This window comes from Exophiala mesophila (assembly GCF_000836275.1).
Source record: "Exophiala mesophila strain CBS 40295 unplaced genomic scaffold supercont1.2, whole genome shotgun sequence".
NCBI lineage: Eukaryota > Fungi > Ascomycota > Eurotiomycetes > Chaetothyriales > Herpotrichiellaceae > Exophiala > Exophiala mesophila.
In genome coordinates, this window is record NW_015622505.1 from 2,238,450 (window position 1) to 2,254,966 (window position 16,517).

Genomic DNA, 16,517 nt, shown 5'->3' on the forward strand with positions numbered 1-16,517 from the left:
TTCACGTCAAAGCCTTATGCGGAGCTTCCTGCCTACCACAAGGCTACCCGAGGGACACGGGAAAGTGGAAAGCCGATAGGATCGATTGTCACACCCTAGAGCTCAAAAGGATCTCGTTTTCCATGCCAAAGAGGCGCTCAAGCGACAAAGTTCCAAGCCGGCGGCAGAGATTATATCTAGATGTGCCAGTCTCGGCAGCTGCTGCATACGGTAGGAAGTTCGCCTATCGCCGACCATGGAAGACGGAACCTAAGCTGGACATAATATGACCGTCAGGCTAGACTGGCGAGGACAACTATACCCCGAATGGGGTGACCTTGTCTAAACATACATACAGACGCCAAAGGACAGGCAAGAGTCCAAGGATATGCACAACGTGGTGGACATGTTGTCTACCCCAGCTCCATGACATGGAATCATCAGTCATCCTCGCTCGCAGAGGTACTGCATATGTGCGCCTATATGCCCGTCGCTGGGGACATTGGATGGGCAACCTGCACTGGCACGAGAACCAAGAGTGAACCAGGTTGCTTAGGCTAATTGACGAAGCTGAGCCAAGACGAAGTCCTGCCTAATCTGGCCTTCCAGCCAACAGCCTATATCGCTAGTTGCGTCGTACCTTGCACGGAGCGATCCAAGGTGTTGGTATTACAATATCAAGCAGTTCAGCATTTTTGGCAGGTATTCGGCGCTGGGAAGCAGTTAGTCGCTTCTGGAATAGATATGTGTCACACGGTGAGGCTGGGTGATCAAACTCCCAGCAAAGGCCAGAAAAAGCGAGACATTACACGGTCTTTGACGCTCGGCATGATGGATCTTCCCGAGCCCTCTTACCTGATTCTGGAGTCACCGAGTACTTACTTACCTACGAGGAAAGTTAATAGGGGTTTTTGGTTGACTGGAGATCGTGTTGCTGGTATTGTTGGCATCATGCGAGAACAGACGTCAATGCATGCAGATCAGGCAAGCGAACATGAACATCTTGCTTGTTTAGTGATTACGAATCCGGGCTCTTGAAATAGGCGGATTACTCTTCCAGGTCAACAGCGACAACCACTTGAAGAATGGAGTTGAGGTTACAGACGGGATATGATACCCGCCCTGGATACGAAAGCCTTGCTTGGTGAGATCAGCCCTCAGCGTCTAGGCCCCTCGGCCCGGTGGTGGGGGGTTCATCCGCCCTCAATTGGCCCAGGGGTTTTCCCGGAAAGGGTCCGTCTCTGAGGTGAAGCAGCACCTAGGAGTAGTCATCTGGGCACCCCGCTATACTGATTAGGTAGGTAAGTTGTGTCTTGCCTGTGGTACGTATCATGTCACCGCAGATCTGCAGTGTGTCGAGAGCCCGAGTGGCCCATACTACCTTGGAGACGCACCAATTTCAGCCGCCTAGGATAAAATCCCCGATGAATGAAAAACAAAAGTGGTGCAGGTAGCATTGAAATTGTCCAAGTCTTTCATCAACCCCATGCAGTCAGTTCAAGGTGTGATTGTATATGCAGGCGCAAATTGCTTCTGTGGACACTTGGGTGAGGCCAGGTCAGGTCAGACTAAGTAAAGTCAGGGCCGAGATATGCGAATGCCTAATTTAGTCCCCAAGGCGTTGAAAAACTTTGTACTGGCGACTGTCTTTCTGCCGGACGGACATGTGGCATGACTTTTCCAGCAACCCAGAAGAAGAAGGTTCAAGTTTCCCATGTCACGCATGAGGTGCAGGTGTTCATGTTGTGATGGGAAAGGAAACTCAAGTCGGCACCGATTCGGCCCTCTCAAAATGAAGCCACAAAAGGTCAATTTTGCAAGTTTTGCGTGGTATGTACGACAGTCGAAGTATTTCAATGATCAGAAACTTTGTTGAAGTCGGACTACATCCGGACTCAACATTAGAGTCTCGGTTCGAGTAGTTACTCATGATCCATTTATGTATAGGAAAGTGCCCTGAGGTGTTGTACACAAAGTAGCCTGAATGATGATCTACACACGGCAAACTTACTGTTGACTACTAAGAACCTATGTAAATTATGACAATTACTGGAAACTGCGTTCCTAAGTTTTGTCGAAAATGCGCCTTTTGTAATTGAAAGAAGTCGTTGGACGGTGGAAATGATTCTTCCCTGTTGACTAAACCAACAAGACCTGTCTTGCATGGTCGACAGAGTTTAGGTATCTGCTGCCATTCTCCATCTTGAATACCTAGGTACACAGTACATATCATGCCACTCTGCAGTTGACTCACCTCAACAACGCTATTCCAAGCCATACGAGTCAGAACACGTATTTCATCCTTTCCTTCAAGGTTCCAGGAAATCTTCTTCCATAAAAAACTAATATCGCCCGTGTATTGATCGATTAGACTTCTCCCATGCTCTCTATCCGCATAAGAGCATTTTCCATTCCACGTACGAATGCTTTTTCTGTTCGGCGACGAGCGGCCGACGGCAATTATTCGGAAGCCGTGGGCTGAGAAGAGCCGTCGATCAACCCGTAGGTTAAAAATCAATTGCTAGATCCTTAGCTTTACCTGGTATGTGCCCCAGACGCTTAGTTACGGTAGACGCATACTTTAATAGGCATGGGTACCGACTGCACCTACATCAACAAACTTAGTATGCGTAGGTAAGCCATTAATGTATGTAGGTCGGTTGTGCACGACGGAAAATTACTAAGGAAGTACTAAGTACTCTATACATACTGCTACTTACTAGTAGGACCTTACATCCGGAATCGAGGTCTGCATAGAAACAAGAGACATGGATTGATTACCTACCTAGTTAGCACCTACTCAGTGACCTGAATAGTGCGGAATCAGAAGAACATGTCTGTGCTGCAGCCACCAAAAAAACCAAACCGAACTGCATCTGCATCTATCTACCCCGAATGAAAGGAGCACTTTCCAAATCGAGGATTCGTAGATGGCAGACCACTTGAATTTTCGTTGAACAGACGTCGGCGACAAACATCCCTGAGGGCTGGCATGCACTGACTGCATGGAACAAGGTCCATGATCGGCAATCGAATTGAATCACGTCTGGACATGTCGGCAGAAGTCGATTACCTAGTAAAACGCCACATGGGTTGTCTAATTGGACTTTTCGGCAATGGCGGTTCTAAGCGGGTAAAGAACTCTAGCTCGGAAGCCGTCAGCGAGTGGGAAAAATGATCGCCGGAATAAAAATACGAGGTGGAGTGGGTAGTGGGACGAGAATATCGCGGATGGGGAACTTGTCGAACTCTTTTCTGGCACTTTTGTGACAACTTGAACACTTACAGTCAGTAGATAGGTGATGTGTGCATTTTCGCACGACCCTCGTGGCCCCGGTGCCCCCCACGAAATTCAACATTCCCGATCATCTTCACTACGGCTCATTCTTGAGTTTACATGCACTCCAGGACTGATTCATTCTAGGTAATGTTTCCATTTTGCTATGCGTACACTATTAGTACCTAAGTACTTTTCAGTATACTAATCAATGTACCTTATGTAAGATCAGTACCTATGTACCTAAGTAAGTACCTACAGCTAGTGCTTAGTTAAAGTACCTTGCTTTTACCTACCGAGAGGGAAGGAACGAAGCCCACATGGCAGTCGATGACTAAACTTTTCAATCAATCAATACAGTAGTACTAACGTAATCCCACCTGGCATTTAAGTATTCACATGCATGCAGAAAATCTGCATCGCGCCAACGGCCATGCAGAATGCAGTGGATGGATATGCGAAAGCATCCATTCATCCATCCTTCGGCCAAATTTCAGATTTTGATACCCGCACCGGCCAAAAGGCGTCTCCACCAACCATCGGCGGATCATCCCTAAGTTCTTTCCCCTAGCGCCTGGAATTAGTCCCGTCCTTAGTTGTTTCTGTCAGACCTCGGTTGGCTTCGGTACTTGATTCGCATCCTCTACGTTATTGATTATGTTTTTTTTGCGTTCAGCTGCAGTACCCGACGGATGGGAATATGTAGAGACCAGCGATGAACCTTGAGCTTTGAAAATCCAGGTTCCCTACTAGTGCTTTTGTCAGAAATTGTTTTTTCACATCAGGTTTTCGTGTATTCAAAATTACTAGTACTTACTTACTTAACATACAAACAGGATTTCAAGGTCAGCAACACACCTCACACGGGACCGTTAGTGGTGGTGTACGAGACGGGAGTTGATTGTTCGATTGTACGATCTTTCAAGTTCAAGTTCTTTCCGTTACTGAGATGTCGCTACTGCACATAACCCGCATTTTCTGTGCATGTTCGTGTGTCGCTCAACGCTTTCGAGGCTGCGTACAGGCAACCTGTTGAACTTTCACAACTCCCCCAAAACGATTCTAACCCTGAATCTGTTCTGGTTGGAGCCCATTGACGCTGCCTCCAAGCCGTTGAATCTGATCTGATTGAAGTTGGAAGCTCCGACCTCTTGAACCTGATGAACCGGAGTTGTCGACCCTACCGATAGTAGTAGTACTACTTTACTTAGGTACTTTAGTACTTACTCAGGTACTAGAGCTTGCTGGAATTGTGCCTGGACCCGTCGAACCTGTTCCGACGCGTACTAACATAGGCGATGCTGCAGTCGTACCTAATGATTTAGTCATCCCGTCCTGCGTTTATGCGTCGAGCCCACCCACCATGCTGTCGTCGGTCGCTCCTTCCCCAGATTCTCATTCATGATCTCTTGGCATGTGGCTGGTGCGATTCCGCTCACCGGTCACGTGAAACCACTAGTACCAATTAAGAAATCCAGTGACTCGTTAGCATGAAATGAGGCTGTATTGTAATGTATATCTATAGGGTGTTCTGGAATTCCAGCGTCTCTAGTATCCAGGAGGTCGAATTAGAACCAGAATTGATCAAAGTTTCAGTCGTAGGCATTGACTTTAAGTATGAACCTCTTTCTACTCTTCTAAGGTGTCTAGGGTTGAGCCTTGAGCTGCTACCGGCCTGAAGGCGAGCGCTGCCGCAGTCTGGCTCCCGTATAGACTTAATATTAGCCCGGTCTGAATCTAGCACCATGTCGAGCTGGATGAGGCACAGGGCTGACACCGCACTAGGTACTTAGTACTTACTTACTAAGTAGTAAGTAAAGTAAGTACTTTAGGTACTAGTACTTACTTAAGACTCCGAAGTCTATAGATCGAAGTTGAAGCCTTAGACACTTCAAGATCACTCGGGCACTGTAGTTCCGCTATAGCTCAAAGTACAGTACTAGTAGTAGCTTAGTACCCTACCTACTAGGACTTTTCAGGTAAGTTCGTAAATCGGGGTTACTGACTTTGTTTGAACCCGCCTCTATTTGAAATCGACTCTGAGCCAACTCTGAACCGACTCTGAACTGCCCGTGATTCTGATCTGACTCGGGGTTGACTCAAGGCTATAACCACGGGCAGCATCAACTCGAGTCAACTCGGGTCAGACTCGTTTTAGACTCGGTCTGAAATCGATTCAGAATCGCTTTGAAACTTGGTCAGCCCTGACTCATGGTGCTTAGATCCTGGTTGACACGATTCAACCTGGTTCAGCCCGGTTCAACTCAGGTCAGCCTAGGCTAGGTGCCAGACTAGGCCAGCTCACCTCAGCCCGAGCTGGTGACGGGCCAGAGTGAGCCAGCCCGGGCTGATTCTAGGCTCGGCCTGGTCTCAGCCTGGACTGGTATAGGGCTTAGCCCGGGGTAGCACTCTATAGAAGGCTCGACTAGGGACTAGAGTGAACTTCTACATTAAGTACTTTATAAGTAGCACCTATACGGTCAACGTTCACGATTTCAGCGGGAGTTCAGTGCTAAATTTGCCACTTATTCAACGTTCTAAGAGATTTAGCCTACGGATGAGAGTCTAGACGGGATTCAATTGAAACTTCAAACCAGTTCTGGAGAAATTGAAGTCACCCAGGGGGCTCTGACTCGGAACTGAGCCACTCTAGGTCAATCACCGAGAGAAAACCTTTTATGCCACTCTGAGTAGTACTTGCTTGATACATATACTACTAGTAGTACTTACTTACTTACTGTACTTACCTACTAAGTACTTATATAGAGATACTAAGTACTTACTAACTTAAGTAAGTACTTAGCTTCAATACCGTATCAGATGTGGCATCTGATGCGGCATCTAAGTCAGAATCAACGCGGATTTGAAACGTGAATTCGTGTTGATTCTACTTCGAATTAGTAACAATACTGGACTTAGTAGGTATCAATCTATATACAGGGGCCAGTACTTATAGAAACTTGAAGGATCCATAACCGGGCAGGTCTAAATTCTAGTAGGTACTAAGGGTCAATTTAGAACTTGAACCTACGCGCTGAGATTGAGGTTTAAATGTCGCTCCCGGCTCGTCACAGCTCAAATGCCATATCAGACCTGCTGTGTCAATAGGGGCGCATCAGAGAGGGCATCAGAAAGATTAGGTATCAGGGAGCAGCATGAATCAGCATCAATACCGTCCCCGGGTTACTGGATTTGCAACATAGTATAAGCTTAGTACTTAAGTAAAGTACCTACTTACTGGTCTACTAATATTATATATCAGACAGGCAAATCGAGGACATGGGTAAACGAACTGAAGATATATACACTAGTCCATATACAGACAAGTGGAACACCCTAATCCCCTTTGGTCATTACTTCACACACATCCAACCATCTCCACCAGCAACGTCAAAGATCAACAGAAAAAAAAAACTCAATTCAAAATGCAAAAACAATCAACAGCCAGGATTCCCAAATGGTCACCCACTTTAGTACTAACTGACCGGCATGTGGCTTAAGTATGGCTGAGCGAACGGGAAGCCCTGTTCTCCACATCCTATGGTCGATTGCGAAAGAAAGTTGTTGGTATTATAATATATACATTTACTTGACATGCTTTTAGGTGTCGATTGGGGGGGGGGGGGGGGGGCCTCTAGCGCTTTCTCCCTTGAAAGATTAGGACACCTCCTTCGTCATCACTGTCTTCGTTGTCGGCCAAGGTCGTTTGGCCACTATTCCCTGTGGTAGCGGTTATATTACAACTGCTATGCGTGCTGATGCTGGTTTTCTCGCCGCTATGGTCGGGAACGGACAAGTCGATGTCGGCATCTAACGATGTATCGTAGTCCAATGGCTCGCCGTCGCTCCTTGCTGAAAACTGTGGACTATTCCTGTCCGCTTGGCAGTCAATCGATGATGGTGTAGATGATGCGTTGCCAATAGACTCGAAAGGGTCTTTGTCATCATCATGGATGTGGTAGGACTCAAGTGTAGTAGTATTAAGAACGACAGTCGTGGAATCAGCAAGTGTCCCTGTGTCCGGCACGCCGATTCCATGATGCATGATGGCAACGCTCGACATTCCGGTAGTTGAATCTGGCTCCTTTTTCCGCTTAGGCCTTCTCGACATGATCTGTTCTTGCAGGTCCAGACGGATTGGGATCAACATTGCCTGTAGCATCTTGAATGTGTGATGATTCTGTGGACGTGGCGCATTCGGATTTCGAGAAGCAGGCGGCAAAACGAGTGGAGGTGCCCATTGAATCCATAGATTTCCGTGAGTTGGTCGAGGAGAAAATCGTCCCGGATGGCATTGCATGTAGATGTGACAGCAGTAGCATGACGGTTTGCTACAGCCGATATATCGCTCATTTGCGGTGAATTCGAGACGTTTTTGATGGAAGTGCTCGAGGACGAGTAACTCGGCGTGTGGTCGTGGCTTGATTTTGGCATAGATGTCCCAAAACTCTTCCTGGATATTTGTCACATCATTGGTTGTAGCAAGAGCCTCGCAGAGCTCCTCAACCAGAGAATGTTGCGTTACAGGTAATGTGCGTCTCACAATGTCGTCCAGACTGGTCAGATTGCACTTGTTTGGTATGTCGGCTTTGTCACTTGTAACGATGACTCGAACCTGAGCACTTTCGAATCTTTGCGGGAAGGTCATCGCACCGCGGATCACTATACGAACAGCTTTGGTCCAGCTACCTAATCGACCGATGTGGTGACGAATGTCAGACCATACGCCACGATTTGAGTGTGCATGGTGATGTCGGTTAAGAATTTCCATAAGTTGGGTATGCTTCCGAAGATTGTAAGCATGAGAGCACAGTTGATCCGGCTTAGATACGAGAGAAGCCAGTCGCTTAATTTCATTCGAGAGGATCACAGCTATCAAGAATCAGCCTTGTCAATAACGGTTGAATGAATGTTGCTGCGCTTCTAACCTTCAGAGTCCGTCCTTTGTTTCAACATTCGTCTAGCTTCTCTTATGGCCTTCATGAGGAGTGATGAATACACCTTGATCCTTTGACTGCTGGACGCGAGGCATCGACTGAGGATATCATTTTCGACATCGGAAACTGGCTTTTGGGTGGTATGGATCTCATCCAGGAGCCCAAGCACCCGACTGAGGTGTTTTCGTGCTTTAGTTCTCGTCCTGGGTCTGGGGCAATTGGTCGCTAGCCAAAAGATTGGATATTCGGCATTCCTCTGGACAGCAATCGCCGTCACGGTATCTCCTCCCTTTTCAAAATCGCACAGGTATGCAAGTTGATCGAGAAAGTCGCGCCAAAGTGTTGCTTGCTCGTTGAAACTGGTATCCAATATTAGATCGGGCTGTTGCGCTCCTCGGCATGGATCCAGCACCTTCAGCAAAGTCAACGGTGCGTAGAAGCGACTGAGGAGTTTGCTGTTGGCATCGTACTGTCGGTGTTGTTGGGACATGACTTGAAGGTCGACCTGGGGCTGGTGTTTGAGAGTCTAGTACTGCACTAGGTAGTCTGGAGCAAAGGATCAAGTTCGATAGCACTGGACATAGAAGGACTGAATGCCATCAGGTTGTGATATGTGGTTGTGAAAGCGAGGGGTTGAGATGCTCTCTGCCACATTGGCCCCTCGGCTTCGTTGGAAGGTTGCTGGCCAACGGATGAATCAGGCTGCGTCTTGGGTCTGCTTTGAATCTGGTCGAGGGCTTGTTGACAACGCATGCTTGCAGCAGGCGCCATTTCAAAGTGATGCATCAGGTTGTCTCTCATAGGACCAAGCATGGCAGCTGCTTTGAGGAAGTCCTTATAGGAGTCTCCGCTCCAAGAGATAACGGCATTGTAGTAGATGGACAGCGCATATCTCTCTACCATTCTTGAGAAGTGCATGTGACTTCCTGGATGCGTGTCGACAGCTTCGCTCCAAGTTGACTCATAGATGCTTGGTATCAAGTTCTTGTCGATTGGTCCAGGTCCAGTAGAGTCCAACGCAGTCCTTCTTGGTAGGCTGAACTATCTTAGCTGCAGTACAATCCCCGGGGATACAGCTCATGAGTCCGGGGTGAACCCCAGCGAGTCTAGTATCGACTTTTTCCTTGCCTGAGTACTAAGTCCATACTTCGAAAGCAGTCGAATCATGCTCTCAAGTGGCCCTTGATCTAATGCCGCTTTGGTCCGCACATGTCTCGAAGGCTGAAAGAATATGCGTTTTCGTCCGTGTCGAATCGATCGTACTTACCATACGGGAATTGCACTTCACCATCCGGGCTTGGAAAGATCCGGATCATATTTGTCAAACAGAGACTCCTGACAAGGAAGTTGCCCGAACGAACCCTACAGAATCCGTAGGTACCTTACCGCTACTTAGTGGTACTACTAGGATCATCAAGAGTAAGATTGGGGGTCCTGGACTAGGGAGAGCGTCACTGTTGGTTGATGTTTTGGCTTCCGCGACAACCCAATCGGAGATAAAGTTATTGTGTTCGAAAGAGACTTGCCGGGCGTTGCGGCTTAAGCACCGAAGCCCGAGACCCCGAAGGCTTGACTTGATGCGTGATAAAATATGTTGCGAACCGCCAGCTTCCGGCGGGATGTAGGTTTAGGCAACGTGAATACCATCAGGTAGTGAAGTAGGCTACTGTCGATCGCATCTCGACACCGTGAGAGGTAGGTACGCAAAAGCCTGTTGGTACACGGATTCTTGGCCCAGGCTGGTTACTAAGTGCTAAGGTACCTTTGTCGACGAGCCCGCTAAAGCTGGACTGGTGACTTTTGGTATTCGTTGGCGTGAAGGAATTGCAGCATCAGAAGGGCCAGTTACTTAATCCCATTAAAGGTCAGGCTGACCGAACACTCGGACATAGCATACAGTATCTTCCGAACAGGATCCTTCGCTCCCTCGGCCGAAGCAGGATTGACTGTTGGATTCATAGACTTGGCGCATTCATAATATTATCTCCGTTGGGGCACACATGTCGATAGATCGCCTAATACTAAGTGTCACCCTCTTATCTTCGTCCGATCCTGCTGGGACCGGATGTCATCCGGGTCGATCCTGCCAGATCCTGGACAGAGAATCAAAAGTCAGCTTCATGAAAAATTACATGTACGAGTATCATGTAAGGGCTTACATACCGACACACCAGTAGTATGTATCAAAAACTAATGCACTTGTTGCCATTGAATGTTCATGTGGCTGGACAGGTGACTGGAGGATAAAGGTATCGGATTGGTGTGGAGAGAGAGAATTTCAGAATTCAACATGACCCCAACCTTCTACAGCCATGGGACCAGCCTCAACCGGGACGTGACGGAAAGTATGAGAGATGAAGCGACGTTGTTATGGGTTCGCAAGCAGAGGTGTGGCACGCAGCCAGGCCTTTTCGTCCAGCTCGGTCCAAACCCATCTTGCCAGACTCGACCGAGCGAGGTCCAGGCTGCCCGAGAATTCTCGGTCCAAATGGCCAGCCAGGACCTGCGTGGTAGGAGTACCACCTTGGGTGAGGTGAGGAACGCGGAACACGGTCCACTCAAGGTCCTTGTCGTTGTGGCCGGCAGAAATGATCGCATTGGCGATGCCGGCCATCTCGGCATTGCCTTGAGGTGCTAGGAGCGCAGGCATCCAAGTGTAGAACCACCATTTCCAGGTAATGGACTTTGCTTCTGCAGACGAGTAGCATCCTGTGGGAGTGCTGAGCGCAATGATGCGCGAGACGCCGTTGGATTTCATGGCCGGGAGAATCGTGGATTCGAATGCGTCTGCGATAGGGTGAGACTTGTCCCGTGTGATGATGGGCCTCAGTGCCATGTAAGCGCCGAGGAAAGAGATTACCACCGTGACGGAGGGTTGGTTGGTGTCCTCTGGGGCAGAAAGCGCCTTGTTGAGTGTCGCAATGTCATCGAGGGTGCCCTCCACGATCCTTACGGAACCGTGCTCCAGTGCCTCAGTTGGCACTTTGGACTTCGACCCTTTGCGGACGAGGAGTGTCAAGAAAGGCGGCGCTGGCTGCTCGAGCGCGAGTTTGATGAACTCAATCCCCGAAAGCCCCGTGGCGCCTAGAAGGAGAATGTGTCGTTGGGTCATTGTTGGCTGGATTCTATGGTAATCGTCTTCAGATGACAGTATATTGAATCGTACTACACGAGCTGAGAAAGACGGTGTGTTGGATTTGTGTGCCGCGGGACCTTGTCGTCATCCCTTCATAACAAGGATGGAATGAGTTCTCGGTTGGTGGAGATTTCGTCCGAGCCAGGCGCCTAGCGTACGTTCTTGGTCCGAAATGTATCAACACGTTCAGATTCGGTCATACATGTTGAGCCGGGTAGAAAGGGCACTCTGGATTAAAGTAGGAGGCTCAGTTTTCGTAGAGATCGAGAGCAGCACATGTAGATATGGTAGTCGCTTATCTTCAGTCCAACACTTGGAGAGACTCGCAGAAAACGGACGATTTGCAGTTTGAAGCACGTCACGTGAAACCAACGACATTCAAGCCTTCCTTGAATCAAGGAATGCCTCCAAGAAACGATGTAGATATGTATCATAAAGCAGATGCACTCCGAATGCTTCGGGTGTTATAAGGGCCTACCTATTTTCACATTGTCTCGACCCGTGAGGTGTGAACAAGAGACGCAGAGGAGTTGCCGGCCGCCGTGCTCCATTCTTGTATTCTGATCTGGGTGATCTGATGGGACGGTCGGATGAACGACGGAAGGGTTCTGAGTCGGCCGTCAAGACCTGGAGGGGGTCTAAAGAGGCAGCATGCAGTTTGTGGGGTGAATGCCAATCTTGATGTTGTGTGGTCTAGGGCCAGGCTCTCTGCGATGAACGATCCAGTCTAAGTAGGTCAGTCAATCAATTTTCAAAGAAGGTCACTCAAGGTAGTTGGTCGATCAGTTAGTCAGTCAATTGTCTAGAAACGTGGATGGGCTGTTGTGTGACCTGCCACCCTGGCAGTCAGCCCACCCTGCTTTGGGAACGCTTGGGATAAAGCGAGATTTGCGACATGATTAATCCCCAAAGGGAGATACGTGGCGTGAGTGGCTCGGAGTGGCTGGGAGAGGAGGTGGAAGTCGAGACCATGGTCTTCAAGGGGATGCGTGAGTGAGTGAGTGAGTGAGCGAGTGTCGGGGCCGAGGGTTGAACTGACATGGCTGCGGTCGAAGGTCGTGAGGTGTCTGGTGTCATTACTGGCGAGGCGTGTAAGGGCTGGTGGGCTGGTGGGCAAGTGGGTATGTCTGGAGGATGAAGGCCATCATCTTTGTGAACCAGTAGCAATGTAGCAGACTGTCATCCGAAGATTGTGCCTCCAGTGGCCTTCTCATCAGGGGGTCAGACAATCAAACGGTCAAACGGTCAATCATGATCCATCTGTAGTACTACTACTGTATAGTGGTCTGAACCACCATGTCGTGACAGTGGATAAGTGCCACAGGAACCACAGGAACCACAGGCACTGTCGTGACTGTACAAGAAATATGTACATAGAGAGGATTGCATTGCATGAAACATGAAACCAGGGGTGCAGGCAAAGATCCAGACTTTGCACGCCTGCCTTGGCCTGCCAAACCACGACTTGTGTGTTTCAGTTTTTTAGGCAGGCGGTGGCGCCAACGCCTGCGGCGCGGGACGCGTCTGCAGGGTTGAGAAGGAGGAGAAACCGGAAAAAACGCGTTGGCCGGATCAAGTAAGGATTGGGAGCCCAAGGCCCATGGCACGCCCAGCCACTTGTGCAAGGCTACAAGGCTTCATTGAATGGCGCCATGTTGATCATGAAATTATAAAGCATTGGCTGATATCATAGGTATCAACAAACAACACAACTCCCCGCAATGCAGTACGTACAACTACTGTCAATGAGAGGAATGACAACAACAACAACAACAATAACAGCAAGTCTACGAGAAACAAGGCCCGTGAGGGTTGATTTTAAAATGGTTTAGAAATTGTAAAAACACCTAGGAGTCTATAGCTAAGGAAAGGTTGACTTGTCGTCAATGATGTCTAGTTGTGTTCAAACCAGCGGGCGCTTGCTTCCGTTTTGACGAACGAATATGAACCAACACATGGTCACAGAACAGAACAGACGACATGTAACATGTTCATGCAAGTGCCCGTCTTCTCTTGTCTTCTGTGTCTGTTTCTGTTTTTATGTGTTGTTTTCCATTGTCCTTCCATGCAAACACATGTTTGTCCCTGTATGCTTCCGTCCGCTGGTTGTGTGCTGGTTGTGTGACGCATCATCGTAACTGTCTAGAGCTCCCAACTCATCCTCAATATTTGCTGGCAAAGATAGATTGCCCCAATGTAATCGTCGTCGTCAAGAATGTTACCAAGATGGTAGGTAGGCAGGCGCGTTGATTCGAAAATGATGATGATCGATGTGTAAATACTCCCTCCAGAGGGGGTTGCTCCAACTCATTTGATAGGTAAATCGGTCGCGTTCGGTCGGTCGGTCGGTCTGTGCGAGTAATGCAAACTTCCATTCCAACGAGTCTTTTGCCTGCGAATGATATCCCAATTGATGTGGTATGCGTCCCCCCTCCCTTAAACTCCATGAAAAAAATTGTATCCTGATTTTCCATTTCCCCAAAACCTAATTTGGTCGCTGCGTGACGAACCATGCATGCTTGTGTGAGACCTGAGTACAACAATCTAAGAGAAGGTTGTCTTCAGGGTGGCACTGGAGCCCATGCCACCGCAGCCACCTGAGGGAGCACCCTCGTGGTAGCCGTAGTTGGCACCGGGTTGAGAGCCGTTGTCGCAGTTGACCAAGATGTAGTCGAAGGTACAGACGTTTCCGCTGGAGCACATGAACACACAGGTGTTCATGTCGGTGACGCAGCTGGGACCGACGATGCTGAGAGGGTGGCCGCTCATGTTGACCTCACGCGAAACGTTGACCACGCCCCATTGACCAAAGGTGAATTCTCCCCAGGTGTTGGAGGCTTGGCCGTTGACGAGCTGGGTATCAGAGTAGATGGCGCTCCAGGCACCTGAGGCGCCATCAGCGAAGGAGACCCAGATGGATTGACCGGCGGGGATGGAGGCGGTGATGTGAGGCTGGATGACGTTGATCCACGAGCCGGCAACACCCCAGATGACGAGAATCAGATCTTCGCCAGAGTTGTTGGTGAACTCGTTCTTGTATTGACCGTCGCTTCCGAGCCAGACAGCTCCGTTGTTGGTTTCCGAGTTGACACCAGTGGACAGAACTCCCAAGGCGGAGAGTCGGCTGACATCAGCGGCACTGATGGCGGCGTCACGTTTTCTGTAGTTCCGCGTGTTAGTGGAACGAGTCTTGATGTAACATTCAAGATCGGGAGGATACATACTCAATTGGGGCATGATCGTGCTTGCGAGCATGGTTATGCAGGACGGTGTGTTGGTGACCGATAGAGGCAGCCAATGCTTGGCTGGCTGCGAGGGTGGCCAGCACCAAACTGTTGATGGAGAAGCGCATGTTGGTTAGTGGTGATGATCAAAGGCTTGCCTTGAACTAGGTGGGTTTTCGATTGATGAAGCGAGGACAGATTGAGACGGGGTTTTCTTTCCAAGAAACCGGCGTCGACGTCAATGTCAATGTCGCAAGTGTGTGATGTTGATGTTGGGCAAGGAGTGAGTGAAGCTTGGGTGACGATCTCAGATCGAGTCGAGAATGAGCGTATAAGGAGATGGTGTTGAGAGAGCGAAATGGGCTGCTGCGTGAAGGAATGAACGCGAGCGTAGGCTGGTACTGCTGGCTGATAGAAAGAGCGGACACGTCTGGAACAGACGTCTGTGGGATATGTATATACAGCAGACGGTAGAGAACACGAGGATGCTGGGCAAGAGAATCTAGAGTCAGAGTAGAAGAAGAAGAGATCACAGCAGAATAGAGCACTGCAGAGCACAGCACCAGAGCACCAGAGCACCACAGCACCACGCACCCCCGGCCGAAAGCAGGATGCAACAAACAGCACGGGCGGATCCAACACACGCCCACACGCACACACACAAGCATACAAGCATCCACACACCCGGAGAGAGGAGCCTGAGGAGGGAGACACACACACACCACGCGCAAAGACACCGACAAGGTCCCACCAAATCCACCAGCCCACCAGCCCATTCCACAGTTGACTCTTCAAGCCTGGAGCTCCAAACTCAAAAGCCAACGCCAATCCGCGTAGGTGACAGCGGGCATCACCCACGGTAGACTACTTAGACGGTAGACATCTACCTAGCTTTCAATAAATGGACCTTTTTCGGCCCCAAGGATACCCTGTCACCAACACGCCTGGCGAGCCTGCCTAGGCATGGGGGGTCCGCCCGAATGAAACGTCCTAGCTTTGGAAATAAGCTCTGCCAATTTCCTGGGCCGCCACGGCCCCGTCGAATCACAAGCCGGGCGTGCCTGAGTGGCTCGCGTACCTGACAGCGCACCAGCAAGCGCACAACTGTACCCTTGACACCGACTCGACCTTACAAAAATTCTGGGGCTGGGCATACGTCAACTGGCGTGCTGCGGTAGCCATGGGTCTGGTCTGGTCTGGTCTGTCTGTCCTTCTTTCATCTCGGCTTTGCTGCTCTGTTCTGCTTTTTGCTGGGCTACCTAGTACCTACTGGACCTGACCAGACCTGCCAGACCTGCCAAAAAAACCAAGGGGGCTGGCAGTTATCAAGGGAAATACTCCGGATGGATTGATCTGAAAAAGAGGCTTCTTTCCACCAAGCCATCGTTTCTCCTGTTCCTTGCAGACGCCAGAAGCCATCTTATCCCTTTCTATTCGTATCATCTAGGGGACACACAGTAGTTGGTTTGACTATATGCGAGGAGCACCTGGACCCTTGTTTTCTCCCCCTCCTCCTACCTAACCACCCTCTTCTCTTCCGCAACCGCAAGAGAATTCGTCAGCGAGTGTGTGTCTGTGCGGCGGTGAGTTTCGGATCTTGGGAGGTCTTGGTTTGGACCGACCCTGCCCGGGGCGGAAGATTCAGGCACGCCAATAGAACAAGAGCTCCGGATAAAGGCAAAAGACAGATAGGGTAACTCTTAGAGTGTCTCTTCACACCTCTGTTTTTCACTTTTTAACCTGTTGTCGCATTCCCAACTCACTTACCTTTTTGAACGAAATTCCTCGACCAATCGTCACTCTGCCTGTTCGGCTGTTGCTACCATGATGGAACTTTATTGGTATTCCCTGGCTCGTATATGTAGACTGAGATGTTCGCAAGCTTCCCGACACCCAATCCAATATGCTATGCCATGCCATGCCCAACTTGACCTTGTTGTCCGTTTATCACAAGTTGGCATTAA

General features: G+C 49.3%; 3 protein-coding genes and 1 non-coding gene across 4 annotated transcripts; all 4 read right to left on the bottom strand.

Moving 5' to 3' along the window:
- Positions 1-6,688: 6,688 nt before the first annotated feature.
- PV10_02630 lies at positions 6,689-6,804 on the bottom strand. The gene has a single exon (XR_001622114.1). It is a non-coding gene; the product is annotated as a 5S ribosomal RNA (ribosomal RNA).
- A 74-nt stretch (positions 6,805-6,878) lies between these two features.
- On the bottom strand, positions 6,879-9,624 carry PV10_02631 (uncharacterized protein). Its single transcript, XM_016366966.1, has 2 exons — positions 8,185-9,624; positions 6,879-8,128 (listed from the first exon to the last, which is right to left on the bottom strand). Exons 1-2 carry the CDS (start codon positions 8,681-8,683, stop codon positions 6,891-6,893), a joined length of 1,737 nt encoding a protein of 578 aa, XP_016226484.1. The 5' UTR covers positions 8,684-9,624; the 3' UTR covers positions 6,879-6,890.
- A 517-nt stretch (positions 9,625-10,141) lies between these two features.
- PV10_02632 (uncharacterized protein) lies at positions 10,142-11,579 on the bottom strand. Its single transcript, XM_016366967.1, has 2 exons — positions 10,357-11,579; positions 10,142-10,286 (listed from the first exon to the last, which is right to left on the bottom strand). The coding sequence occupies exon 1, from the start codon at positions 11,303-11,305 to the stop codon at positions 10,562-10,564; it is 744 nt and encodes a 247-aa protein (XP_016226485.1). The 5' UTR covers positions 11,306-11,579; the 3' UTR covers positions 10,142-10,286; positions 10,357-10,561.
- Positions 11,580-13,141: 1,562 nt separating this feature from the next.
- Positions 13,142-15,067, bottom strand: PV10_02633 (uncharacterized protein). The gene is made up of 2 exons (XM_016366968.1): positions 14,554-15,067; positions 13,142-14,489 (listed from the first exon to the last, which is right to left on the bottom strand). The coding sequence occupies exons 1-2, from the start codon at positions 14,679-14,681 to the stop codon at positions 13,874-13,876; spliced, it is 744 nt and encodes a 247-aa protein (XP_016226486.1). The 5' UTR covers positions 14,682-15,067; the 3' UTR covers positions 13,142-13,873.
- Positions 15,068-16,517: the final 1,450 nt, after the last annotated feature.

Coding starts and splice junctions, on each gene's coding strand:
- PV10_02631 (XM_016366966.1), bottom strand. CDS start 8,683: ATGTCCCAACAACACCGACAGTACGATGCCAACAGCAAACTCCTCAGT. Junction 8,129..8,184: donor ACAAAGGACGGACTCTGAAG/GTTAGAAGCGCA, acceptor GATTCTTGATAG/CTGTGATCCTCTCGAATGAA.
- PV10_02632 (XM_016366967.1), bottom strand. CDS start 11,305: ATGACCCAACGACACATTCTCCTTCTAGGCGCCACGGGGCTTTCGGGG.
- PV10_02633 (XM_016366968.1), bottom strand. CDS start 14,681: ATGCGCTTCTCCATCAACAGTTTGGTGCTGGCCACCCTCGCAGCCAGC. Junction 14,490..14,553: donor CACGATCATGCCCCAATTGA/GTATGTATCCTC, acceptor GCGGAACTACAG/AAAACGTGACGCCGCCATCA.